The 26028-nt window shown below is 41.0% G+C and overlaps 3 protein-coding genes across 26 annotated transcripts in view; 2 read left to right on the top strand and 1 right to left on the bottom strand.

The window, feature by feature from the left end:
• Positions 1–7: 7 nt before the first annotated feature.
• LOC113032490 (serum paraoxonase/arylesterase 2-like) lies at positions 8–5606 on the top strand. 2 transcript variants are annotated; one of them, XM_080307944.1, is made up of 9 exons: positions 8–86; positions 1548–1615; positions 1833–1888; positions 1987–2152; positions 3577–3700; positions 3949–4149; positions 4393–4474; positions 5023–5151; positions 5228–5606. In XM_080307944.1, exons 1-9 carry the CDS (start codon positions 76–78, stop codon positions 5387–5389), a joined length of 999 nt encoding a protein of 332 aa, XP_080164070.1. In that variant the 5' UTR covers positions 8–75; the 3' UTR covers positions 5390–5606. The 2 variants fall into 2 exon arrangements, with proteins under 2 accessions (XP_080164070.1, XP_026041217.1); XM_026185432.2 differs by lacking the exon at positions 8–86 and adding an exon at positions 1108–1313.
• On the bottom strand, positions 4345–8989 carry LOC113032489 (potassium channel subfamily K member 5-like). Its single transcript, XM_026185431.2, has 5 exons — positions 8672–8989; positions 8036–8147; positions 6649–6815; positions 6394–6562; positions 4345–6315 (listed from the first exon to the last, which is right to left on the bottom strand). The coding sequence occupies exons 1-5, from the start codon at positions 8852–8854 to the stop codon at positions 5612–5614; spliced, it is 1335 nt and encodes a 444-aa protein (XP_026041216.2). The 5' UTR covers positions 8855–8989; the 3' UTR covers positions 4345–5611.
• A 1902-nt stretch (positions 8990–10891) lies between these two features.
• The window catches only part of LOC113031337 (uncharacterized), a 31583-nt gene continuing 16446 nt past the window's right edge, over positions 10892–26028 (top strand). For 15 of the 23 annotated variants that reach the window (XR_013912105.1, XR_013912106.1, XM_080307923.1 and 12 more), the window contains exons 1-11: positions 13637–14388; positions 20583–21898; positions 22630–22908; positions 23029–23133; positions 23249–23367; positions 23494–23712; positions 23887–23974; positions 24351–24503; positions 24935–25032; positions 25350–25522; positions 25628–25747. Coding sequence is in view for 21 of the 23 variants with exons in the window: in XM_080307923.1 (XP_080164049.1) it covers positions 14175–14388; positions 20583–21898; positions 22630–22908; positions 23029–23133; positions 23249–23367; positions 23494–23712; positions 23887–23974; positions 24351–24503; positions 24935–25032; positions 25350–25522; positions 25628–25747 (2884 nt within the window). In the remaining 2 variants the exon portion in view is untranslated. The other 8 variants (XM_080307936.1, XM_080307932.1, XM_080307928.1 and 5 more) reach the window with 8 other exon arrangements.

The raw sequence follows: 26028 nt of genomic DNA on the forward strand, positions 1-26028 counted from the left end.
ATATGGGCGTGCAACCATTCGGTGGGAGCCAGAATTCTTCCTGGGTTTTAGGGGATCATATACGTTTTTCACTCAATGACATGCAGGTCAGTTTTAAAGTTGTATGTAGTGTGGGGTTTTTTTTAGTTTTGGGGTTTTTTTTGGGGGGGGGGGCATAGACTGTTTATGCCTTTGTAAGTGACAGAACTTAGGAATTCAGCAGGGAATCACATAACTGTTGATATTGTATTATACTTTAATTTGTCCACACATAATATATTGTAATAGTGTTTGGGGTGCTGTGTCTTCATAAAATTATATTAATTCAAAAGACATTTTTGCAGATAATGAATTTTTCAAATAGACTTTCCTCTTTTTGTAAAATACTAAATCTTGACAACATTTAATGTGAATACATATTGCATATCTCTTTTTATGTAGAAGTATGTATATTTAATTGGTGATTTACTAGTTGTTTTGCAACATTTCTTTTATGTCTTTTTCAGATGTACATACTTACTAAACAAGACACCATGGTGATTTTTATTTACCCTTATGCAGAAAGCAAAATACACATCAATATTGAGAACCTCTTTCTTGGAACAAACTATCACCAGTTCTTCAGTTCACAACTGCATTTTATTCTTTCAAAAACAATTAAAAACTATGTTTATTTCTAATAGCACAAATATATATTTATTATATTTGTAAATGATTGTATGTAACTTGTCTGTTCCAGCTGCTTACCTGTTCATGTTATAGGGAAGGTGGTTGTTCTTATTCTTAAACTGTACATTATTGTTGTTGTTGATTCTATGTGTGTGCAAATAAAACGAAACAGAAAAAAAAAATACACCATGATTTTTTTCCAACTGAGATTTGATGGTAGCAGTGCACACGTACGTGCGGTGTGTTCGGATACAGTGTAGCTTTTAGGTTGTGCTGCATAAATAATCCATTATTCATATACCGTGTGTAGCTATGATTTATATTCACTAAACTTTGTTTCTTTCTTTGGGCAAATATTTTATGTTATAAATATCCTAAAATTAATGCTACCTTGACTTGTTACAAGCAACAACAACATGTTTTCTTTTCTTTTTTTCTTTTTTTTTTTTAAGTCTTAGCAGCTGTTTCTAATTTTAACAGATCAAACTAATTTTAGCACTCTGTCGCCATCTTTGGGGCAGTTGTGTTAATGCACATTGAAAATCATGGCACTTCCATAGGTAACCCCTGACACTTATAAACATGGCTGCCATGAAGAAAGTACTACTTGCTGTTGCTGTTGCTGCCTTTGCAGTTTTCAGTGGACACAGGTTCCTTAAACTGAAGTAAGTTCTGTTCCGACAAGAAAATCTGACGTCATATGTCGCATTAAATTTGGGGATTGGCAGCACAGATTGTAAATGTTCACAGCTGTTGTTTGCTAAAGCACGTTGAAGTGTGGCCACTGTTTTCATGGAAAGACTTAACAAATGTATCCTTGGGCTTCTCGAGCAGACTTTCAAACTGTAATACTGATTTGTACTGCTTCTTTGTAATGGCTCTGTAAACTTCTTCCGCAGGGAAATCATGCTTGCTTCCAGAGAGATTCCAGTGAAACACCTCAGCTGTCATTATTTGCAGAATATTGGTATGTAATCTTTGTATTCATGCTCGTATCTTCGTTCTGGGGTTTGCATCGTGAAAAATCACCTTTTAAACTGCGTTTAACATGTGGCATTAGCTGAAGGGTCTGAAGTTCACACAACTGTCTGTAGAGCATGCGTCACCAAGGCATGACATAAGACTGTGCTCTCTGTAAGAACTGAGAAGGGGAAAAATATTTATTGATTTGTTTGTTTGTACAGAATATGGGGCAGAGGATATCACCATACTGAAAGATGGACTGGCCTTCATGAGTACGGTATGTTATTAATTTCATGGGCAATTGTTTGTGTGATGACCTCTTGAGCAAAGCCCCACATTTAGAAAAGTTTCTAACATGTAGTGTTTACGGCTCAGGGGTTGAAGTTTCCTGGATTACATTCGTTTTCTGATGAACCAGGGAAAATGTATGTTTTGGATCTCCTGCACCCGAAACCCACGCCAGTGGAGCTGCAAATCAGCGGAGAACTGGACCTCAGCTCGTTCAACCCACATGGCATTAGTGCATACACTGATGAAGCAGGTGAATAATGGCATCAAATTTGTTATTATTTTAAGTAACAGAAATGTATTCGGGTTGTTTTTTTTTCATTGTACCCTTATGCACGCATGCATAGGTTTGTAAAGTTAGAAGGGCTGATGTTTTGTTTTTGTTTTTTTGCACACCCACGTGCTACACACAGTACTTGTATTTACATAAGGCAGATATACAATGTAACACAGCTTTTAACTGCAGCTAATTTTGTGTAATATTGTTGTTTCTCTGGAAAGTCTGTGAGCCATGTTGTTTGTCGTCTTTTTTTTGGGGGGGTTATTTTTTGGTATGCCAGTAATTCTGGACTAAATGACATGAATGGGTCTTTGAGTGGTGACTGTGCATTCTGTCATAGTACATTTAGGGCAGTATACCTTACACTGTTACTGTGACTTATAAATGAACTAAAGTAATCTTGGTTAAGTCTCTACAAGCTTTGCACATGTAGGTTTTGGAAATGTATCTAATTTTCCAAATGGATCTTCCCAGACTTGTTCAGGAACACGTCTGAAGCTCCTCTAGTATTGTCTTGGCTGTAGTCTTTGGTTCTTCATGCTGAAGGTTCTCCATGGCCATAGGCTTAAGACTTTTGTACCTTCATCCAAGTTTTCTTCAAGGACTTGCCCCTTGCTTCTGAACAACACCCCCTATAGCATGATACTGCTAATATCTTTCACTGGTATTAGCTTGGTGATGTTCACCATAGTGTCTAGTATAAATTTTGGATTCATCTGGCTAGTGATTATGTGTTGCATATCCATCTGCTTTATGAAACATCCTATTGTGTGGACCAGTCTTTTCTGGAATATTGTCTAAAATGAGCAGAATACTTTGTATCAACAGTGTGAGATGCCAAAGGTTAAAGCCCAGTGACAGTGAAATGCATAAAGAAATTTGGGGCCTTATGTTTACAGCTATATTATTAATAATTTTAATTAATGTAATGATGCAAATATGATCAGTATTTTTGTTGCCTTTATTCATTTTACTTGATAACAGGTTTTGGATAAACGAATAAGAGGAGACGGTTACATTACAGTGTCTTTGACACATATCTGAGATTTTCCTATATGTGCCAAAAACATCTGTGTAGTAAAAGGGAGTTTTGTGAGGCTTTGATATTTTGTCTGCATTTAGTTTGTCCCCTTACTTAAGCATAAGATCCTGTTGGGTCAGGCTATAAAAAAAGTAAATTGCTCCTTACTGCTTTAGGGAAGGAAAGAAGGTGACAATTTACTATGAGTCTGCAGCCTAAATTGGTGTATGTGCGTGTCTGCCTTTTCTTTTTCTTTTTTTTCAAATAAGCTATTTTAGTTGTTATTTCCCTGAGCACAAACATGACTGAAACACTAAGGGACACCTACGTTTCCTCCACACAGCAGGGTTGACAAGACTTTTCTTCTTCTCTGCAGATGACTCTGTGTACCTGTTTGTGGTCAATCACCCTCATCACAACAGCCAAGTAGAGATCTTTCGTTATGTTGAGGAAGACACACTCGTGCACATAAAAACCATCACCCACCCCTTACTCCACAGGTATGAACTGTATGAGAAACCTTTTAATGCCTTATTTATTGGGGTGGCTGTGGCTCATCCCATCATGTAAAGCCTGTGTGCCAAATGTCCTTGGGCATGATACTAACCCCAAGCTGCTCTCCGATGCATCCATCAGAGCATGAATGTATGCAAATGTTAGATAAAAAGCATAGGGAAAAAAGTGCTTGTGTGACTGAGGCACGTTTTATAAAACGCTTTGTGTGCTTGTTGTTCCCCATGTTTTTCAGTGTGAATGACATTGTTGCAGTCGGAGTGGAGAGCTTCTACGCCACAAATGACCGCTACTTTCACAGTGATGCACTTCTGCTTATTACTGTCTTTTTGGACTTAACCTGGTGTGACGTGGTGTTCTACAGTCCACACGAAGTGAGGGTGGTGGCCGATGGTCTGCGGTCCCCAAACGGCATAAACATATCTCCTGACAAAAGGTTAATCTCAGTTCGTTACACCAATCACTGATCATGTATGTGTTGATTGAGTTAAATGTCTGTTTTATTTCAGACAGAAATACAACAGAAATAACAGAATACATTGTAAATTAAGTGAAGACATCGAATTGTCATCCACATCTCTATATAAAACACAATTTAGATTCTTGAAAAGGAGTGGGATGAGATTTACAGTTTGTTATTGTAACATGATTTTTATTTTATTTTATTTTTTAAACACAGGTACATATACGTTTCGGATATTATGGATCATGACATAGATGTTTTTGAAAGGCAAGAAGGGGAACAATTGAGGTACATCAAGGTAATAGTGTTGTGTATTCTAAAGTCACAAAAAACAAAAACAACAACCCAAAACTCTCATATCTGCGTGCTAAATGTGAAGCTAAGCCCAGCCTAGTGTTGCAGTTTTTACCCCTCAGCCGTGAGAGGTTGAGGGGGTATTGTCATCACCCCGTCCTGTGGGCAGAGTGGATGCCCAAGTGGAGAATGAGGTGACGTACGATACCTTAGGTGAATCTAGTAAAAACGAGTTTAAATCTCAATGACCTCGAGGTCAAAGATTAACTTTCCTGTAGCCTAGAATTTTAAAAATGTATACCATAGGTACATCTGCTAGTAGGCTGAGGGGTATCAGTGACAGCTGCCTGTACATTTTTCATAATACTGTAGCTTCATATTTAACATGTAGACATAAAAATAGCACTAATCGTTTTAATTCTGCTGAATAAGAAAGAAGTTCTGTTGCAAGAAGAAAAAAAAAAAAGGTTGGATTGTTGCTTTAACGTCATACACAAGGACAGAATAATCAGGTTTCATTTACAGCATGTAAACAACATGTGATGCTTTCAGTCTGTAGCTGTTGGATCACTTTGTGACAACATCGAGGTGGACCACAAGACAGGTGACGTATGGCTGGGTTGTCACCCAAATGCCATGAAGTTGTCAAGCTATGATCCTGAAGATCCACCTGGCTCTGAGGTTAGTTTGTTTAAAAATAAAATAAAAACATTGCAGCTAGATTTTTACCTATTCATTTTATGAATGTGTCCTTCAGGTGCTCCGGATCAAGAATATTCACTCAAAGCAGCCAGTGGTGAGCATGGAGTACGCGGATGATGGCCATGTCCTTATGGGCTCCAGTGTAGCAGCTCCTTATGAGGGAAAGTTGCTTATTGGCTCTGTTTTCCACAAAGCCTTATACTGTCTTCTAAAATAATGCCGTTGATCACTGTTGCTTAATGAATACAAATGTTGTAAAGGGATGAAAAAATAAAAAAAATTAAACATGTTTTTTGCCATTTATAAAAAAATAGTGACCTTGTAAGACAGGAAACCATTCGACTGTCAGCTTTTGTTCCTGTAGATGCCATATGCAGTGTCATTTCCACATTTTGTTCTCTCGGTACATTAAAGCAGCATACGCCTTTGGACAATTCTTTTACCCTTTCTCATCGTTTTCCAACAGCAATTCTTCTTCAGCCACCTTGGAAATCCTAAACCTAGTCTCCCCCCCATCAGGATGCTCTACAGTTTCCTCTTCTATTTTGGCAGGTCCACTGAGGGCAATATCACAATCTTCTGAATCAGCAGCACAGCTGTCCTTTTGTTTCTCGTCAGTTTCCACACGCACTTCAGGGTCCCCCATGCTTTCTTGCAATAACGGGAGCATCTCGTCTTTTGTGTCATTGTCCCCCTCGGCCTTTGCATTGAGGAATACTTCGCTGATACTGATCATACGTCTGCGCCTTGGAGAGTGCTCCAAGTTGTGGATAGAGGTGCAGTGGAGGTCACTGCAGCTCTTTGAGCGATTCATTTTGTCTGCTGGCGCTGGTTTGTGTCTTCTCATTCCAATCTCTTTTATGACAGTATTGTAGTCTTCCTCCTTTTCAGATAAGAAGCCAAAGATGTCAACAACGTTGGGCTTTACATTTCCATGTGGCTTGTCCTCTAAAGACACTAGCTCCTCATGATAGAAGTTTCTGTGCCTGCGTTTTTGCCATTTTTTCTTTAGTACTTTGGAAGCGTCAACTACCATGTGGACATTCCAGCTGAAGAACAGGGACAGCCAAGCTAGGCCCATGCAAATCCATAATTCTTTACCTACTATGTAGAGGCGGGGGTAGTTTATGTCTGGATTTACGCCTAAAATGAGTTATGGGCTAAAATTACTTGGATATCCTCAATTCAGAAATTCAAATTGTGCCAAATGTAAAAACCTACCTGCCACATAATCTCCAAAGCCAACTGTTGTGAGTGTGATGAAAGAGAAGTAGAAACCTTCTAAGTAGGTCCATTGTTCCATGGACATGAAAACAAACGGCGGAATCACCAGATGCACCAACAGCCCCCATAGAAGGAACAAGGCTATACAGGTATACTGGACTTTTTTCTGACAAAACAGAGGAAAAAAAAAAAATTATTTGACACTGAAACTTCATAATTTCAGATAAACACTAATTGTTAGTCAGACCTTACCACTGATATGCCTTTGTCTATCATCACCCCAGACAGACGCTTGGCCCGGTCTCCAAAGAATGAACCCAGCTCACTTATCCATACCAGACACAGAGGGATCCCACACAGACCATAAAGGATGCAGAAAATACGTCCACCTTTTGTCCTGGGGGCAATATTACCATAACCTGTAGATACAGTGAGAAAATATTCAATCACACCAGTCCATGATGTGATAAGTATTTTAGGAAGATTTTCCTCTTCTGTTTGTTCTATCAGGGTCACGGGGAGGGCTGAAGCCCATCCCAGCTACCACAGGGCGAGAGGCAGGGTACACCCAGGACACACTGCCAGTCTGTTGCAGGGCTAACACAGAAAAACAACCATAAACCCAACAATCATGCAACCCTCATGAGCAAGCACTTGGCAACAGCGGAAAGGAAACACTCCCTTTTAACAGGAAGAGCCTTCAGCAGAACCAGGTTCAGGGAGGAGCAGCCAACTGCTGTGACCGGTTGGGGGTGAAGGGAGGAAAACAGGACAAAAGAAACACTTTGGAAGAGAAGCACAGATCAATAAAAGCTAATGATTAAATCCAGGGTGGTGTATAAACACACAGTGAGTTAAAAGAAAAGTGAATGAAGAAAAAAATACCCTCAGTGTATCATGGGATGCCCCAAGCAGCCAAGCCCTGTTGCTGCATAGCTAAGGGAGTATTCATGGTCACCTGATCCAGCCTTATGATAAGCTTAAAAGAAAAAAAAAAAACTTTCCTTTTTGATAAAGTGTAATCTAAGTGTAGGAAAAGTAGGGAGGGTGTCTGTCTCTCTGCTGCTTTATATATGGAAAACAAAGTCCTAGAAGACTCTTGAACTAAAAAACAATGAGGATTAGGATTTACCGTCTCAGTTATGCTCTGGTTTCTCTTTATAACGTTCTTTATTGGACATTTTGCAGGAAAACTCCAGTGCACAAACATTTCAGATCCAAATCACGATAATTTCCCAACTTTTGAGACAAAGCATTTCCTGTTCTGAAACAGTCACAGCATCAGAGTACCCATAGCTTCATCCCTGTAGTAACTGTTGTGAAGCTTATAATGTGTCTTATAAACAAACAATCACAATTAGGCCCAGAGAAATGCAGCTTTTAGTGAAGAGGCATCGTGTTACATGAATATTATCCCAGCCTATCCAGCTTCGAATATGAGAGGCGGGGTACACCCTGGACACATCGCCTGCCTGTGGCAGGGCCAGACATGTTGTTAAAGCAAGTCGATTGGGCGTTCCTGAGTCAACCCTATTGCCAAAGAAATGGCAGCAACCAGAAGAAGAAGAAGAAGAAGAAGAAGAAGTGGATGCTATTACAACATGAACATGAAGTGTGTCAACTTCTGAGTCTTTCATACCTATAGTGGTGACAATGGAGGCAGCGAAGATGGCAGAACTCCCCCAGTCCCACGGACTGCGATCCTTGTCCCCGGAGATCGCCACGCCTTGCCCGGCAGCCTCTGATACTACCTTTAGAAAGTTAACACAATCAATCAGTCCCAGAAAAAAAAACATAAATCTAATACTTCTGCTACTACTTTACTTATTTATTTGTAACCGAATAACTGGAAATATTTACAACTCCTCAAAGTCTTAACTAAAGGCTCAGGCTACCGACGGGCACGCGTTGTGCCAGCCTTTATGTTTTTGTTCTGTCCTTGATGTTGCATGGCTGCTCCACACCCAGCGCACACATCAGTGTTTTGTTTGAAGTTTCACAACTTTTCTGTGCTGTTAAATAAGAGGATTTTCACTTCCCCCGCTCCCTCTGAGAATGTTTAGCTTGATAGTTACTCTTTACACGTTTGCATTTCTGTTCAAAATCACGTAAAACCGGTTTGATACATCCGGACATGTGGAGGCAATGACATTTTCCTTTCCTTTCTAATGTCCACGCTGGAATGTAAGATAAGCAATACAGTATGTAACGAAATGAAGCCTCTGTAAACAAAAGCTCGACTTGTTACCTTTACATAGAGATGGGTTCATCATACCTTCAGTATCTCAGTCAGATTCTCTTTAGTCAAGTGAAATTTCTTCAGAATGTCTTCCTTTTCTTTAACATAGAGGTCTCTGGCTGATTTCCAGTTTCCTTCTTCAAAAATTTGGAATATCGCGCCTCCAATCGACAGATAAAAAATTATACACGAAGTTAAAAGCGGACCTTTATCAGCCATATTAAAGTCATAACTTCAGTCCGAGCACGCTGACTAAGTCACATTCCCGCAGAGGGCTGTCCTAATCCTACCTGGCCTCTTCCTGGTTAACATAATGGGTTCACAGCTGGGATGGAATTAAACTCAGAACAAATAAAAAACAAAACATATACATGTAAAAATATATGTATGTGTCTTCTAATTAGATCAAGTATAGAAAGTCTTAAAAAAACAAAACAAAACAACAACTTAAAAAACCCAAAATTGGTCATAATCAGTTAATAAGATAAGATAAGATAAGATAACCTTTATTAGTCCCACACTTGGGAAATTTGTTTTGTCACAGCAGGAAGTGGACAGTGCAAAAGTTATGAGGCAAAAATTAGAATACAATAAGAATAAATACAGTACACAGCTGTACAGAATAGAATAAAATAAAATACTATATACAGTAGAATAAAATAAAATAAATATACAATAAGATAAAAATAGAATACAAATACAAATACAAATACTATATGCAACTGAGTAAAAATACAACGATGACAGAAAGGATTATTGCACTTAATGTGATATTATAGGTTACGTTCTGTATAATGATAACACACACACCACTTTTATAAGAATCATAGCTTCTAAGCTGTTAGGCTTTCTTAAAAAATATGTTTATTTTTGTTGCTTTCTCTTTATTTTTTGACCAATAGATCTTTAAGTTGATCTTGTAGACCTTGCTGAGTGTACGTCAAATTTTAATAGATTGTTAAACTGACCTCCCTCTTTATCACTACAAGGTTTTTCTTTCATTTTTTTAAATCAGAATTAATTCAAAACATATCGAGCTATGGTGTTGACAGATTGAACGACACGCGCGCAAATATTACCAAAATCATAACCTTTTTGTGGGATAAGTAATAGCTAAAGTGGAGAACTAAAACAAAATTATATTATCTAACCACTTCCGCTTTAATGAAAACGTTCAGCAGGGGGCAACGTGACTTCATTAACGCCGTTCCACAGTGTGTTTAGGGAAACGGTCGCTCTTATCTTGTGCAGGAGTTAAATGTTTCCACACTGGGCGGATCCTGGCTGCTTTGTGTGATAATAAGGGTTGAAATATTTGCATTTGAAAACTAAATAGAATTTCAAGTTTCCTTAAATTTATAGATTACAAAAATCGAATCTCAATTCAAGCTTCTTTTTTTAATGTTTAAAGTCGTTTGAAGTGAATGTTCCACTCCACATCACTGGAGTAAATCTATAAGGCCGGGTATGTTATAATATCCTGCTGGGACAGAGCCAGCATAGACCTCTGGGCTTTAGGTAACGCGGCGACAGATGCTCCAGCTGCATCAGCTGTTAGATTGAGGTCTATTGCACCTTTTGGGATTTCACTCTGCATTTTAAAGAAGACATCCCAGGTCATCAAAGGGCGCTGTCTATTTGTGAGGGCTGATTTAGTACTCTGTGCATTCACTTACTCTAGGGGACCAATGCAAACCCATGACAGGCCGTGACAAGAGGGAGCCATTTATTTATTTATTTGTGTATTTTTTAGAGGACACACGATAACACATGAGATCAGAGGGACAAATCATGCAGTAACACGACTTTTATTAACTCCTGATACATATACAGAAACACGTCTCAGTAAATATAAAAGTTCCTTGGTGACTGTAAATACCACCATTACCTGCACTTTCACACATGCATGCACAACAGCGCCTCTGTGTGGAGTCAGCTGTGAAATAAAAACAAAACACACACAGACACAAATAGCTCTAGTGACTTATGATATCACATTGAAAGTTTCCAACAGTTTACTAGAAGAAGCTGTTCAGGTACTCAGGCCCTAAAGTTGTCATATAGTTGGCAGAGCAGCCCCGAGTCAGTCCCCTCAGCAGTGCCGCTTACACTCATCTGTAAAGACAGGCTCAAACAAAAATGTCTTTGCGTGTGAGAAAAAAGATCTTTGCTTTACAGACTGTGTGAGAACTAAATAAGAACCCCATGAGGATTTTGAGCAAAGCTCCCACCTCTGATCTCCACCTATCACCAGTACTTAGTGCTTCGTCATTGTGACTGCGTCACCGCCTCCCTGTGGAAACCCCATCGATACTTTCCAACTAGTCTTGAAGGTAAACACCGGAATTATGGCAGCAAGCTGAAGGTGGAGAAGACGCACAGAGGAGACTGCTACGTGTTCAGGTATGACCCGCAGTCTTAGACACTGCTTGTGTTTAGGTTGCACACCTTTTTTTCACCTGCAGGAGCTTTTCGCGGCGTGTTTTCTTCACGGCGGTGGTTCGTGAAGAGTTCACTGCAACGCATTTAGAAGGATTATGCGAGGTCAGGAGTATTTGTGGTAAGGAAAACAAAAAGATAAGTAGAACTGCTGACCTACTGCAGTAATATGACTTCATAACAAGAAAGAAAAATGCCCACAAATGAATGCAGAGGTGTGTCGTTAGGCTGCTCCCAGTACCTCAAACCTCCCGGGCCCTAAATACTTTACATACTTAGCATAATAGGAAGAATGCAGGTAGCAGCAGTGGTGTAGTAACTGTGTAAAAACTCAACGCCTGTTTGTTAATGTGGAGAAAAAGAAGCCGAGAAAGAAAACATTTGGTGATGTAATTACTTTGAGCGGACAGCTGATAAGTCACCTATAACCAGGCCCATTCCCCTTCCTTTCATGTGCTTCAAATGATGCTAGCACTGCATGCTACTTCTTAACAGGCAGTGCCATTTATTAATATCATGTATAATATTATTGTCTACCTCAGCTTTTAACTAAATCCTTAAAATCTGTACTGTTTAAACAGAAAAGTGTTTTTTTTATTGATGCACTTTTGTCCCCCTCTCCCTCTTTCTGTCTTGACCTGGTCACTCCATCTGCGACTGCGCATGCATTATGAAATGACCTTCTACGTGGATATAATGTGAGTATTATCCCATTTAATTTGAATGAAAGGCATTCGTGCTGTGCTTTGTGAGTGCTCTGCTGAAGCCCTACAATGATTTTTTTTTACCCTGTCATGTGCACCAGTGATGTCCTCCTAATGCACCTGAATGCAATTCATAGTTAATGCAGAGTGTTTGTATAATTAAATAGCTGCACAGATGCTTTTCACTTATATTGAGGAAGCATTTCCCTAAAGACGTAGCTCATCAAGCTTTAGAGAGATGATTAAATATTCATTTATTCATTATTTCTATTTTAAACCATTCACTTTGGGTTCAGACTCTATCAGTATTTTTTGGGGTAGTGGATGTGAGGGAAGAGTCAGCTCTGACACTTTCTTTCTATCTGGGAAAAATAAAATTTGGGGGTTAAAAAAATGTTTTAGAATTGAGAAGATTGCTTTTGTTAAGGCTTTGATCTGAAAAGGCTATAGTGTACTTCCTGTCAAAAATTATGGCACATAGTTTTTGTTTTACTGCTGGTTACTCGAAGCCTAGTTAAATTTTGGGAGGAGTTGTTTAATGGTGTCACCCTGAGGTATCTGGACGCAAGCAGGTCTTTATCTCTCATGAACACCCGCTCCCAGCATGCATTACACCTCTAGAATTGGCGGTGATCCTCTCTTACTCATCTGATATAATTTACGCTGAACTGCTTGAACTAGCTGATCTTCCGCCTCAGTGTCTTTTTTTGTTTTTGTTTTGTTTGTTACTAGACTCAAAATATGACTTACACATGGATAAAAGTGAATAATGGAAAGATGATTTTAGTGAAAGGTTTACTGTGGTTTATGATACAAAGATGAGACTGGTTTTACCATCACACTGGTTACTGAAATTAAAAGCTTCCATTCTGGGAGTTTACATGCAAAACTACATTGAAGTCAACCACCAGGTGGCAGTGCAAACTAACCCAACACACCTTTGTACAGTAGCTTCAGCAGATCACATCTATTCTTCGTTGGCTGAGAACACATTTTTGCCACAATTTGTTCAATGTTCCACCAGCCATTAAAATCAGATGACATCCAAACACATGTATGTAAGCATGTTGCTTCCAATCTGACTTCCTCAACAGTATCTTTATCAGAATTTTCTCTCTTTTTTCTCCTTATGAAAGGAGATTGATTGTTATACTGCATTGATTAGCCGTACAACATGATTGAAGCAAAATAAAGAAGACATTTTTAACTCTTGTTTTTATAGTTAAGATTAAAATAAACAAGTAAGTACATTCAAAGTGAAAATTGCACCACAGAGGGGCAGAAGGATAGAGCATCACTACAAAGTGGAGTGCAGAGCACAACAATCGTTTTACCTTCATTAATAATAAATTGATCATTTAAATTCACTCTCGTTCAGCTGTTTTCCTGCTCTGTACCTTTCATAGCGTAATTTATTGTCCTTAAAGTGCAAGAGAGTCAAATGTGTCCTAGTAGAATAAGAAGGGGCAACTTGTCCGTGGGAAGGAAAGGGCAGATGCATGGAACATTCCCGCTTCATAAATTCTTCATAACATAATGGTGCAAAATTAATATTGATGTACTCTTACCATCTATCATGTTAGTGCTTTTGAGAGCTCAGTTTCTGAGCTAAAAAACAACAGAGAAAACCTCCTGCAACTGTGCCTCTCTCAGATGCACTCCAACTTCACATTTTAAAGCATTTTTTTAAGCTGCACATATTGTTTTACATAAGATGTAAATGGAAGGGTACAGGGCGTGTGTGTGTGTGTGTGTGTGTGCGCGTGTGTGTGTGTGTGCGTGTGTGTGACATGCGTACCCAGATGTAGTCACGAAAGTCAAAGAGAGATGAATTGGGTGGAAGTGGTATGGGGGGCGTTACGTAATCACCGTGCGATAGTGCCAGAGAGGGATAAAGATGTTCCAAACAAACATAACCCCCATGCACTCAGCTGGAGTGATGCACGGCTCCGTTATATGCGCGTGTTTGCTTGCGCTTTTGAACAAATGTAGAAGAGCGGCAGGGGAAGCAGAATGTTTGCGTCAGTGTTTTGGGTGTGTCTACTGTGTGAGTGCATGGAGGTGGGCCATCTCAGGGTCTGCGGTTCCAGGCTGTCACTGTCTCAAGAGACTGGGTCTGCCAGTGCTCTGCACCTCTTCTTCTTCTCCTCCCCTTTGTAGTCTGTCTCTCCTCCCTCTCCTGGGTCCAGCTCAACACCTGCTCCTTGCAGTAGGCCTAGGGCTGGGCAGGGGTTCCTAAGCAACTGGAAGCAACGCAAGTTGTTCATATGGGTTTTGTTTGCCTGCCTTGCTCCCCTTCCTCTGTTTTCTCCTCAGTAGCGACACAAAACTTACATCCTGCCTGTGCGCAACCCTGATTCCTGTTAATGTGTTATGTCAAAGTAAATGTTTAACAAATGCCAGTCGGTGTGCTGTTATGGTGTCCTCGCTTTGCTTTGCGATCAAAGTCTAAAGAAAAAAAAAAGCACACAGACGCACACAGACTGTTACTGGCCTGGAGAGATATTTTCTGTTCACTTTCATCATTCGCCCCAACGGTAAGAGCTTCGGACTTTACGGCAACCCGGTATTATTTTAGTTGGAATCACAGGATAACCTTTTTTTTTGCCGGTAAGATATTTTATCTTCTTCAGCATATAATAGTGCTAGACATGACATGACACTGATAACGCCCGCCACATGAACTTGCCTGTGTAGGACAAAGGTGATGGCGCCTCACCCCCGTGTGGTTCTGAGAATAATGAGCCCCCTTCTGCCTATGAGCCGTATGTCGCTAATGGGGTCAAGCAGATGGGTGGGGGAACCGTCATGTGGTCCATAAAGACTGCTTGTGTGTATGTGTGTGCCCAAAAACAAGACCCATATGTGTGTGAGCTTGTTTTTGAATTTTGAGATGTAGATCGACGGGTGGGTGTGTCTGGGATTGTAGTTTTCAGCTGGGCAGAGTTTTAAGCTGTTCCTCTGTCACGTCTGCATTCTTGAGACCCTTACCTATGTTGTGTTGGTGCCTGCCTCCTCCTGCTTCTAGGCGTTGCACAGTACTAATGATCGCTCGCTTTAACCGAGCCACACCACGCATGCACTTTTAAAAGGGGTCAATACAGTGAAATGAATCAAAATATGGGTTTTTACTTGGCAAACCCACATAGCCTTACTAAATTTCATTCATGAGCAATTTCTAAAACCATCTTAAATGTTCTAGACGTCATTATTATGCACCATTTTTATATTAAATCAGAATTTCTCTGGAGCTGGCCTCATCAGCCTTATATGAAAGTTGTGTGCATCTCCTCCGCCTTGGCATGGGTTTGTAAGCCACGCTGGTTGGTGCTCATTCGCTCAGCTGAAGTCCAAGCCTCGGCGTGAGACTCCACCCCTTTACGAGCATCGGACACCTTCAAGCACAACAAAGCATGTGTCGCTCAGCAGCATTGTTTCTCGTGTGAACGCGCGGAATATCGCATTTTTTTTCTGTCCGTCTTTGCGCCATCCAGTCTCCTCCTTGATGCTGATCCCGGAGTAGGTAAGCCGCATTTCAGGCTCGCATGCGCCGGGGCTGTGGAGATGAGTTGGTGTGTGTTTGTTTTGTTGCACATTCGGCGCCATTTTCGTGCACAGATTGTTTAAATACCCCGGCATGTAGGTCCGACACAGCCCGTAACTGTTTCAGGGAAGGAGGGTGAAAAAGTTACATTTTAGATTATTTTAAACGTAATTGATCATTTATTATTATTATTATTATTATTATTATTATTATTAACGCGTAATTAATGAATTTGTTCCGCTTGAGGATTGTTTAGTTTAAAACAACCAAACAAAAAAAACACCTTTAGAAACGAACAGTAGTGTGGAGGCAGGGTGTGTTGTTGTTTAGTGTAAAATAAATAAATAAATGCACTGATCGCTCTGCTAAAAGAGGGCGCATTTAGACATTTCGGGAAAACCCACTTTGCAATTTTCCCTCTTTTTATTATAGTAATCCTGATATATTATGATTGAAAAAAATTGATAAACATAGATTATAACAAGAGAAAAAACATAGGTTTTCTATAAAACTGTTTTTTTGTTAATTTATTTTATTTCATTTATTTTTTTATTGTCTGACAGGTACATAAAGAGCTTTAAAAGTATTGACTGGGATGCCTGAGAATGGCCGCCCTGTTTAGGTCTCTTAAATCATACTTAAAATGTGTTATTGCTGATGATGCTCTTGTGTCTGTCTTCTCTGTTCAGATGTTCAGTTGTTGCTTGTTTGTTTATTTTTAATTGGTGCTGCTCTGCTTTGGATTTCATATTTTCTGCTCGCTTTTGCACCGTGAGGAGTGTATTAGGGGTTAAAAGATGCCCATCTTTACCACAGGGCTTCTTGTGCCTGTGTCTGTCTTGTTCCTGCCTGCGTACTTCGGAGCAACTCATCCAATAAGCCTCACCTCCATTGATGATACTGCTGAATATATATAGTCAGATAATCTTTTATGAAGCGCTGCAGATGTGATGTAGGGCGGATGAGGGAGAGTGTCGCGGATTGAACTAATGCAGCAGAACTGGCAAGTGCTGGCATGAGCAACAGAGGTAAACACGGAGGTTAAAAATAACAGATAAGACCGAGGGTCTCCTGCACTGCTGAATCAGCAGTGTTGTGGACACAGAGCTGCTGAAGTGATACGCAAAGATGTTTTTGGTCTTTCTGTGTGAGAGTGAGGTCATCCAGGTCCCAGAAGAGCTTGCTGATGTTAATCCTCTTTTGGGAGTTATGATGCATTCGAGCAGTTAGACTACTACTGTGTTGTATGAGCATTACCAAACAGGGAACAGACTCTGCATCCCTTAGAGCCATTTGCTCTTTCCTTCATGAGTTAGGACAGTGATTATGATTATTAAACACCAAGGAAAAAGTAAATTTAACATAACCTTTTCACAAATAATTCTAGGATCAAATTAGACATTTTTTTCACTTAATGACAGAAAACTGAGTAATGGCACAAAGCTGATTCTGAATCTTATAACGTGTCTGTATTTCTATGTCTCTGCAACATGGAAAGAAGCTTTCGTTCACAATGTACAGAAATATTATGACTCTAATCGGCGGCGGCTGAGGTAATGTTGGAAAAGGATTCGAAATTGCTTTCAGGGCAACCGCAGTAAATCAATCACGGTACTTCATTGTTTTCCCATGTCGGTTCATGTTACAACATCACACTCACAGACACCATCTGTGTGTATTGATTGGTGTGGCACTGAGTTTGGGATAGGTTTACACTGATAGCCAGACTGAAATAAACCATTGGAAACCAACACCGTTTGTTCGACCGTCCTCCGGTTCACACGGGAGATTGTGGACCCAATCTTTGATTGCTACATTTCATTTGTTGTAGTCAGTCTATGCTTCCTGTCCATAATCCATAACTACACAGTAGCAATTTACATCCTGTGATCATTTAAGAAACGTGTTTATGAAAACTGTAAAGACGAAATATGGATATAAATCCCTGCCCGTGTGCTTGTATTCACAGTGTTGCTAGGCAGGCTTCTATGTTAACCGCACACGAATAGGTTAGCGAGGCACGTGTTGGCGTGTATGTTGTCATGTGTGCCTCTGTTTGCAAGGAGAGGTTAATGGGAGCCACCATGTGGCGGAGGGGCTGATATCTTGGTCTTCAGTTCATTTCTGTTGATTTTCAGCCAGGTAGGCGGGGCTCCACATAAAACCATGAATCAGCACAGCGGATCACCACTGTGCTTCTGCCAGCTTTTCTTTTTCCTTGCTCACGCACGCACACACACACACACACACATACAGATGCATGTAGGATGAGGAGCACAGAGCTGGCGAATCAGGGTGGAGGGCGACAGGGAGAGAGAGAGATCCTGTGGGCAGGTAGATGGAGATAATCTCACTTGGTCACTTGGGGGCTGATTAACTCTAAACTCCTTCTAATTCCTTAAGCCTACTGTCAGTGCCCAGGAAACATGCTTTCGTTGTCTTCTAGTATTTATACGTCGTTGCAGTTATTTTGGGAGCCGCGCTTATTTTAAGTCAGCGGTCAGTGCTGATAATGACGGAGCAGTGCACTCGTTCAGATTAAATCCATTTTCAAAAACTGGGCTTTAAGTGGAATTGAGTGTGCAGTTGCGATGGTGCACGCATGTATACACGTGTTGTGAACAGGAATAGATATGAGGTTGTCTGTAAAGGCCAACTAATGAGTCCCAGCTTCTTGCGCACACGTTGCTATTTATACACTTTACCTCCTCCTCCTCCTGCGTCTCTGCAAGCTCGTCTTCATTCAGCCCTCTGCTTTTATTTTATTACACATGCACACAGCGGTGCTGCTGCAGCGTCACTGGTAAACAGTGTGACGGTTTTAGTAGCGAGACAAATATATTTTCGGAGTGTGAGAATGATAAATAGAGCTTTGATCGTGTGGCTGGGTTAGCATCAGTTCAAGCAGTTATTCTAATAACTAATAACTAAGCATATGCAATTTTTCTTGTAAGTCAGGTTCACTCAATCATATCACCTATTTTCAGATTTTTAAATAACCTTCAGATGAATTAAGAGCATAATAAACTCTAAATCACATCCTCTTTTGACTCCAGTTCTGTTCACACCTGATCCAGCAGCTCACTTATGCTGGAGGGTGGCCTGCTTCATCTATAATTTAGCTCATTAGAGACACTAATTATATGGTATTGAGGGCAGTTTTATCCCTCTCGGTGCAGCAACATTTCATCCATGTGTAAGAGGAGGAGATATTAGTCACGTTGCTAGAAATTAACTGTGAGTTGAGATCCTGTGGCGTGACGGTCGCCGTCTCAATTGGTCAGGATGCAGGTTGGGCCTGCTCAGCTGGGTGACAGCAGAGATGTTAGATAGGCAACACAAAATGGAGGAGGCAGCAGACACAAGCTCAGCTGGTCCATTAGGAGCATGTCTGCTTTCTGACAATCAGAATTGAGATGACAGAGCACTAAAAGACCCAAAGGAGACTGTGAGCATTGATGCATACCACTATCTGTGTGTGTATGTGCATATGTGTGTGTGTGTGTGGTGACCTAGGGAATAGGCCTACGGGGGGGGGGTCTTATGGGGGGGGAAGGGTAGGCAGGATTAGTTATAGTGTTCAGCCCAGTTATTGGTCACTGGACACAAACAATGGGAGGGCTAAAGAGGATTTGTTCTTATGTGTACCCCCCTCCTCCTCTCCCGCTGTCCTGTAGTGCCAGTGGGAAGTGCACGGTATAGAGGTCCAGGCTGCACCCAACGGGGGCGGCCCCGTGCATCTGGAAGATTGGCCCGTCTGCCCGTCTAGCGTTTTCCCATCCCCCACCCCTCCCCCAGCCCAGGGTGGGACTTGAACTACATATGGACGAGACAAAAACACAGCCACATTCGTCACCAGTCAGACGAGACCTAGTTCAGGGGAGCGTGCACATCGGCACAGTCGAAATAAGGAGCTGATCTGCGATGCGAGTGGCTGTAACTTGCTTAAGCGAGGTGTTGTGCCATTGCACAATACCTGCAGTTTTTTTTAGTCCCTGTGTGATTTAATCAGCTGGTTAGAAGTTTCTAAATATACCAGATCTGTCCTCACACTGCCACCGCAGAGGATCAAAGTTGTGTTCATTAAAGGGCCCAAGTACTGGGACTGCGAGTCACATCATTTTGATTGTAATAACACGGGCAGGTATGCTCGCTCTGTTACATACTGACAGAAGTCAGCCTCACCTTAACCGAGTGAGGTTGAAAAGTACAAGAGGTAAAATGAGATGGACGTGAAACCTCTAAGAAATATTTTTTTAAATCTCGATGTGTTAAACTATTTGAAATTGTGTGAGTAATCAGGTGGCTTATTTACTCATTACTAGCAGACATATACAATAACAATACTGTGCAGAGCAAAATGTGACTGAAGTAAGAGTTAATTTATTGACCTGCAATTTTAGACATTAGGAATGACTTTTAAAAAACTTTATAAGCTTTTTATTGGTTTATTTATGTCTTTATTGTCATATTGTTCTAGTGCCTTAGATGACCTAAGCATGAGGGGCGTGTGTGATTTGAAGAGCCAGGCATGCCCAATGTAGACAGTGCTAATAGGCAAATCCAGAGCAGAATGCCTCCTTTGTGTCAGTGAGCTTTAATGAGCCTGTTGTGAGATCTCTGTGCAGACAGAGAAACACTCTGCAACAAGGAGGACCATTGTGCGATGAAATGATGTTTGTGCATGTGTAAATACGTGCGTGTGTTTGAGTCACGGCGCAGTCTGTAGGTGGCAGTTGGCTCCATGTTTCCTGGAATATTAATAAATAATAGGCACTCTTAAGGAGTAGGCAGCTAACGATACACTGAAGCAATAATGAAAATTACAGTGAAAAATAGCTTATTGTTAATTAAGAGTGTAAGCCAAAATGCAGAATATTTAAGAGAAAATAAGCAGGAACGGGTAGAAATAATCCTGTTTGTGTCATAAAATAAAACATTATCTGTTCCGCTGGCAATCTGAGCCGAGGGCGATGACTGAAAGGCAGATTAGATAGAGCTTAAAACAGGAAATAATCCACAGATTTTAGTAAATTTTGTGTAGCTGATGTGATAGTTGCTGTCTTGATTAAAAAGTCACTAGTTTTACCTGTAAAATGTCAAAAAATGGTTTAAAAATGTCCTAAAATTTATTTAAAAAAAACTTTTGTTCCAAAACTGCGTATGTGTAAATGAAGTGTTAAGTTAACCTGGTTTGTTGGACACCATCAATGCTGTGACCTTTCTTCATCTATGACTCCCTTCTGTTTCACCTTCGCAGTGGCTACCATGACAACAGAGGCAACTGCCGTGACTGAGGCAGACACTGAGGGCAAGCAGAAGACCAGTAGTGCTGAGCCCGAACCAGAGAACAAGCAGAAGGCAGAGGCGGCTACATCTGACCCAGAGGGAGAGCAGTCGAGCACAAAGGCCCAGGAACAGGTCACTGAGCCTGGGCCTGCCGAAGCAGCGACCTCCCCTGAGGAGGAGCAGCTAAAGCCTCGTACCAGAACCTCTGCTGGCAAAGGCCTTTCTCGTCTCTTCTCCTCTTTCCTCAAGCGCCGATCGCAGTGCTCAGAGGAAGAGGTGTTTGAGGCAGAAAAAGCCAAAGACGAAAAGGCAGACAAAGAGGAAAAAGTAGATAAGAAAGAAGAGGAGAAGGTGGAAGAAGGGAAAAGTCAAGACAAGGAGGCCAAAGCAGAGGAGGAAAAACCAGAGGTGAAAGAAGTGAAAAAGAAAGACGACAAAGCAGAACCTAAAGAAGAGAAAAAGAACGTGGAAGAAAAAGTAGAGAAGAAAGGTAGCAAAAAGAAAAAGAAAGAGGCCAAGAAAAAAGCAGAAGAAAAGGATGAAGAGAAAGTAAAAAAGGAGGAGACAAAAAAGGGGGAGGAAAAGTTGGTGAAAAAAGAGGAGCAAAACGAGGAAGGGACAACACAGCAGACTGTAGAAAAGGAGGAAAAGCAAGTGGAGAAAAAGGAAGAGAAAAAGAAGGAAACTGCTGAGGTCAAAGGCAAGGCGGCAGACGCTGGAAAGAAGGAGGAAGAAAAGGTTGACAAGAAGGTGGCAAAGAAAAAAGAAAAAGAAGAGAAATTAAAGAAGAAAGAGGAGGAGAAAGCAAAAAGGAAAGCAGAGGAAGAAGAGAGGATAAAAAAGAGGGAAGAGGAAAAAGCAAAGAAGAAAGAAGAAGAAAAAGCCAGAGAAGCCGAGAGAGCGAAGAAGAAAGAGGAGGAAAAAGCTAAGAAGAAAGAAGAGGAAAAAACGAAAGAGGAAAAAGCAAAAACAAAAGAAGAGGAAAAACCAAAAGAGGAGTTGAAGAAAAAAGAAGACGAAAAGGTGAAAGAAGAAGCAAAGAAGAAAGAGAAAGAAGGGGAGGAAGCAAAGCCGGAAGAAAAGGAGGAAAAAGAAGAGAACAAAGAGAAGAAAAAAGACAAGGGAAAGAGCAAAGGAAAGAAAGAGGAGAAGGAAGTGAAGGAAGTGAAAGGACCAAGTGAGGAGCAGGTGAAAGCACCGATTGCTGCTCCTGAGCCCGAGCTTAAAACTGAGCCAGATATTGAACAGGCTGCTGATCAGCACTCTATAAGCAGCACAGAGGCGCAGGTGAGTCCTAACAATCTCACATTTAGAGTACTTGTTCTAAGATTCGCTGTGATTAAGATGAAAGTAGAACCAGTAGGCAGTTGGCTTAAATTAGCATGATCACTGGAAATGTAAAGATATGGCAGCCTCTCCTAAACAGACCTCCAAAACTTACGGGTCAAACAATATATTTTGCCTGTATATTTCTACCAAAAAACAAAGCTAACACTAAAAACAGACCGTATTTATTTGGAGTAATGTGCAGTTCTATTTTTAAGCTGACTGCCGTGATTTCAGACTGTTTGCAATGTCCTTGTGATAACAAGATCCCAGGAAGCCTGACCTTGATGGAAAAGAGGTATTACAGACTTTCAGAGGTGCTGTAGACCGACTCCAGACGGATTTATCTAACTCCTCTAACTGTATTTTCTAAAACAAGGGCTAAAAAAGAACATCACTGCAGACAAAGGTTATAAAAAAAGCACTTCATGCTGCTGATTGGGTTTTGCTTTCTAATGAATTTTTTATGTGGACAGCTTGCTCAGTGAGCATCACTGTGCTCACTTGGGCTTAAAGGCTGGTCTGAAACAAAGATGACCCATGCTGGTTTGAACTAACGCTAGTATCAACCGCTCGGGTTCATCCTGGGTTATTTGAGTACTACCTTAGTATGGTGCTCTGTATAATGTCTCCCACTTTCTCTTTCATCTTTGTAACACACTTTGGCAATTGTCTGGTTTTGACTATTTTAGCCAGCCCAAGAGGAACACAAGGAAGAGGCTATGATAAAAGAGCCTGAAGCAGTGGAAGAAGTGAAACAGGAGGACACGGAGAAAATAGAGGAAGAACCAGCAGAAAAGGAAGAGCCAATCAAAGAAGAGGAAAAGGAACAAAAGCAGGCAAAGAAAGAGAAGCCTGCAAAAGAAAAGACAGAAAAGAAGACTGAAGAGGTTAAAGGCTCTAAACGTCAGAAGACCATGCAGTGCAAAGTCACCCTGCTGGACGACGCTCAGTTTGAGTGTGAACTTGATGTAAGCAAACCCTCCCAAAATGCACCACTGTTGCGTTTGCTTTTCTGTGATGATAAACATGGAAACTGAAGAGTTTCTCTTGCCGTGTGTCCCATGTCTGCGTTTCTCTTTCAAATTTAGAAACATGCTAAAGGCCAAGAACTTCTTACAAAGGTGTGTGACCATGTTAACCTCCTGGAGAAAGACTACTTTGGCCTGGCTCACTGGGAAACCCCAACCAGCAAGGTAGGATGGTTTTACCCTTCTGTAGTGTTAATTACTTGGAGCATAACTGGATGTTATGAATGACAGTGCAAAAAAAAGTGAGCAAATTTTCTTGCATTTCTTCCGTTTTGCTCAGACATGGTTGGAACCCACCAAAGAGATACGGAAACAGGTCCCAGGTGCTGTCTATGAGTTTACATTCAACGTCAAGTTCTACCCTCCTGATCCAGCTCAGCTTACTGAAGACCTAACCAGGTGAGCAAGCATCAGCTTGGAGGAATGGATCAACATGAGGCAATAGGGAGCTTTTGCACTGCATTTATTCAACCCAGGATAAATGTTCATAGACTCAATTCCTTAATCGTTTCACACCTTTTCCAGGTACTTTCTGTGTCTCCAGCTGAGAAAGGACATTATGCTTGGTGTTCTTCCCTGTTCCTTTGTCACACTGTCCCTGCTGGGCTCCTACACAGCCCAGTCAGAACTCGGAGAGTATGACCCCGAGCTCCATGGAACAGACTACGTTAAAGATTTGAACCTGGCCCCCGGACAGAGCAAAGAGCTGGAGGAAAAAGTGATGGATCTGCACCGCACATACAGGTCATTAAGGAGTTGTCTAGACACGCCCTTTTCACAGTGTTCATTTAAGCCCAGTGTGCATACATTGAAGGAACCTAATTCATTTTCGAAGCTGCTTGAAGATGATTGAGCCTCAAAAATGATTCTGACAGTAAAATACGTCTTTGAATTAAACGTTATCGTGTGTGCCTCCAGATCAATGAGTCCAGCCCAGGCAGACCTGCTGTTTCTGGAAAATGCCAAGAAGCTCGCCATGTATGGAGTTGACCTGCACCAAGCCAAGGTATGTTTATTTTTATTTTTAAAATTATTTTACTGGTTTGGATGAATGGTTTGCTTCTTAACACGTGGTCCAGTCTTTTTCATAGAAGCATGTCACGAGTATGTATGCATGTATTGATTTTTATTCGATTTTAAAATGCTCTTTTTACAATAGCATCATTGTATTGCAGCAGTAGCATCCATATTTAATTACAAAATTGATGTCATCCCCCTTTGGAAAAAAAAAAAGAGAGATTAATAACATCCTAAACTCCATGACCTCAAACAGCATTCGTGTTTCGTGAGAAAGTCTGCCCCCCGGTGACTGATTATTGCAAGAGCAGGCTGGCGGTGTTTGGTCAGGGCTGTAAATGTTCCGTGGTGTTTCTTGCATGCAGGATCTGGACGGTGTTGATATAATGCTGGGCGTTTGCTCCAGTGGTCTGATGGTTTACAAAGACAAGCTGAGGATCAACCGTTTCCCTTGGCCCAAAGTGCTCAAGATCTCATACAAACGGAGCAGCTTTTTTATCAAAATCAGGCCGTCAGAGGTAAATCTCACTTTACATAGTCTGTATGTTTGACCTGTATTGATTTTTGTATTGTTCTATACAGATCCAATTTCCATAGATTTCCTCTGAGCTTAGCTTTGAAAAATGTAAAGAACTGATTTCTTTTAATAACCAATAGATTGTGTGTGTGGGGGGGTTTACTCTAACCCCCTAGACTTATTTATTATTTCTCAGCAGAAGTGGCTGGTATAAAATGTAATAGTACTGTTAGTTTATATTGCTATTGGTTTTCTTATACACATAAATGTAACTGTGCGACTGAGCCAACTGATTGCAAGAATGATAAGATACATCCAGCTTTTCAGATGTCTTTCAGTTTCTTTCACTATTTAAAGAAAACTGTGTTTCACAATTGCAGAATAATGTCGCTATGGAGCCATTGAATTTGACTTTTGTTTCTTTGCTTTTAGCAAGAGCAGTATGAAAGCACCATTGGTTTCAAGCTGCCCAACTACAAAGCCTCAAAGAAGCTGTGGAAAGTTTGTGTTGAACATCATACCTTCTTCAGGTAACAACGCTTTGATTCTGAGTGACACTTAGGTCCTCCCTATCCACTTGTTAATTGGCTAACTCCTCACTCCACCTTAAGCCCTGTATTGGCACCACAGCAGTTTTAACCACAGAGGAAAAGCTGAACACTCTTAAAGCTTTTGTCTGTTTAATGAGATAAATCCAAACATGTTGCTAATCTTTTTACATAACACGAATCCTTTTTTTTTTTTTTTAAAGAAGACAGTGCAGGGTTTATAATTTTGAATCCACAGTGTTCATGTAATGGTCAAATAATGTGTAGATTAAAATGTAATTCTTATATCTCTTGCTCAGGGTTTCAACAGTGGAGCCGCCCTCTTCACGTCGCTTCCTCGCCTTGGGCTCTAAGTTCCGGTACAGCGGTCGTACTCAGGCCCAGACCCGCCAGGCGAGCTCCATGATCGACCGGCCGGCACCTCGCTTCACACGATCTGCAAGCAAGAGGCTGTCTCGCAACCTAGATGGAGGTATGCGTGAGTGTATGTTGTCACACCTGTGTGTGTGTGTGTGTGTGTGTGTCCTGCAATAAACCACAGGTCCAATAAGGTGCCCTCTGACTTCTTTTGCTATAGAACCTGGAGATGAAACTCTCCAGTTTCTGCAGGTAGTCTCGGCATCAGCCAGGACTCAGGTTGATGATTGGTCACTGCTGATGGTATCTGAAAGACCCCAGCCTTCTTCCGAATTCACAGGTACTTCGAAGTGTGTGAAGTGATGCCTTTTGGCATACCTTCTACTCGCAGATTGCTTTGTAGGATCTAACAGCCTTTTTGCATCATTTTTCCATTCATCTTTGCTTCCATACCTGCAAAACTGTTGCTGTTCAGCACAGTTAGCTTGTCTGGAAAGTGACCTATTCTGATACATGAGATGGGACACGTACCCTGTACTTTCCCCGGTGTGACTCCACAGTATTGTTGGTTACTGAAATCTGAAAGAAATTAAATAAATTTCCTCACAAATGTAACTCTAA

Source organism: Astatotilapia calliptera, chromosome 11 (assembly GCF_964374335.1).
Source record: "Astatotilapia calliptera chromosome 11, fAstCal68.1, whole genome shotgun sequence".
NCBI lineage: Eukaryota > Metazoa > Chordata > Actinopteri > Cichliformes > Cichlidae > Astatotilapia > Astatotilapia calliptera.